The following is a 612-nucleotide window of genomic DNA, read 5'->3' as shown; positions in this document are numbered from 1 at the left end:
AAAAAATAAAAATAATAAAAAAATGAAAACAGCATATCAAAAGGTGCTCAAGCCATAAAACTGCTTTTGATGTGGAAATAATCAAAAAGTAAAATACAATTTAAAAAATAATACACACCATATAATATGATAATAATGTAAAGTCCCATTGTGTACAAACTGATATGTGTGTGTTTAAACTGGTGTGCATCCAGGCCAGTCATGTGTTACTTTGTCTCGTCTGTTTCCCTGTGAACGTCCCGTTCGTCCGCAGGTGTCCCCGGTGCTGAAGGACTTCCTGAAGCGCATGCTGACGCGGGATCCGCTGGAGCGGGCCAGTGCCACAGACCTCCTGGAGCACCCCTTCCTCCTGCAGGCCAGCTCTCCGCAGTGCCTGGTTCCCCTGGTGGAGCAGTACCGCAAGCGCATGTCCCGCTGCTGAAGCCCCTGCATCCGCCGCTCTACTGAGAGGAGCTGGGCTGTCGGAGTGAGAAGCACCTCGGGTTCCCCGGAGCAATCAGGACTGAGATGGCTGTTCGATGAGAAATCAACTCTATAAAGCCATTTTCTTCTACCTGAGGACGTCTTATTGGTGCTTAAAAGGCGGTGAATCAGAGCAGAAGTGCGTCTGAC

The 612-nt window shown here is 48.4% G+C and overlaps 1 protein-coding gene across 1 annotated transcript in view; it reads right to left on the bottom strand.

Annotated features, from left to right (window-relative positions):
• Nucleotides 1-210: 210 nt before the first annotated feature.
• Nucleotides 211-612, bottom strand: part of LOC107579232 (ankyrin repeat domain-containing protein 29-like) — a gene marked incomplete at both ends in the record, with an annotated part of 4,949 nt that continues 4,547 nt past the window's right edge. Inside the window, one exon of the mRNA XM_016265083.1 lies at nucleotides 211-511. Within this exon, the coding sequence (XP_016120569.1) occupies nucleotides 211-511 (301 nt within the window). The remainder of the gene's footprint in view (nucleotides 512-612) is intronic.

The sequence above is a fragment of the Sinocyclocheilus grahami genome, unplaced genomic scaffold (genome assembly GCF_001515645.1).
Source record: "Sinocyclocheilus grahami isolate Dianchi unplaced genomic scaffold, SAMN03320097.WGS_v1.1 scaffold15597.1, whole genome shotgun sequence".
Classification (NCBI taxonomy): Eukaryota; Metazoa; Chordata; class Actinopteri; order Cypriniformes; family Cyprinidae; genus Sinocyclocheilus; species Sinocyclocheilus grahami.
This window is presented reverse-complemented; position numbering and strand designations above follow the sequence as displayed.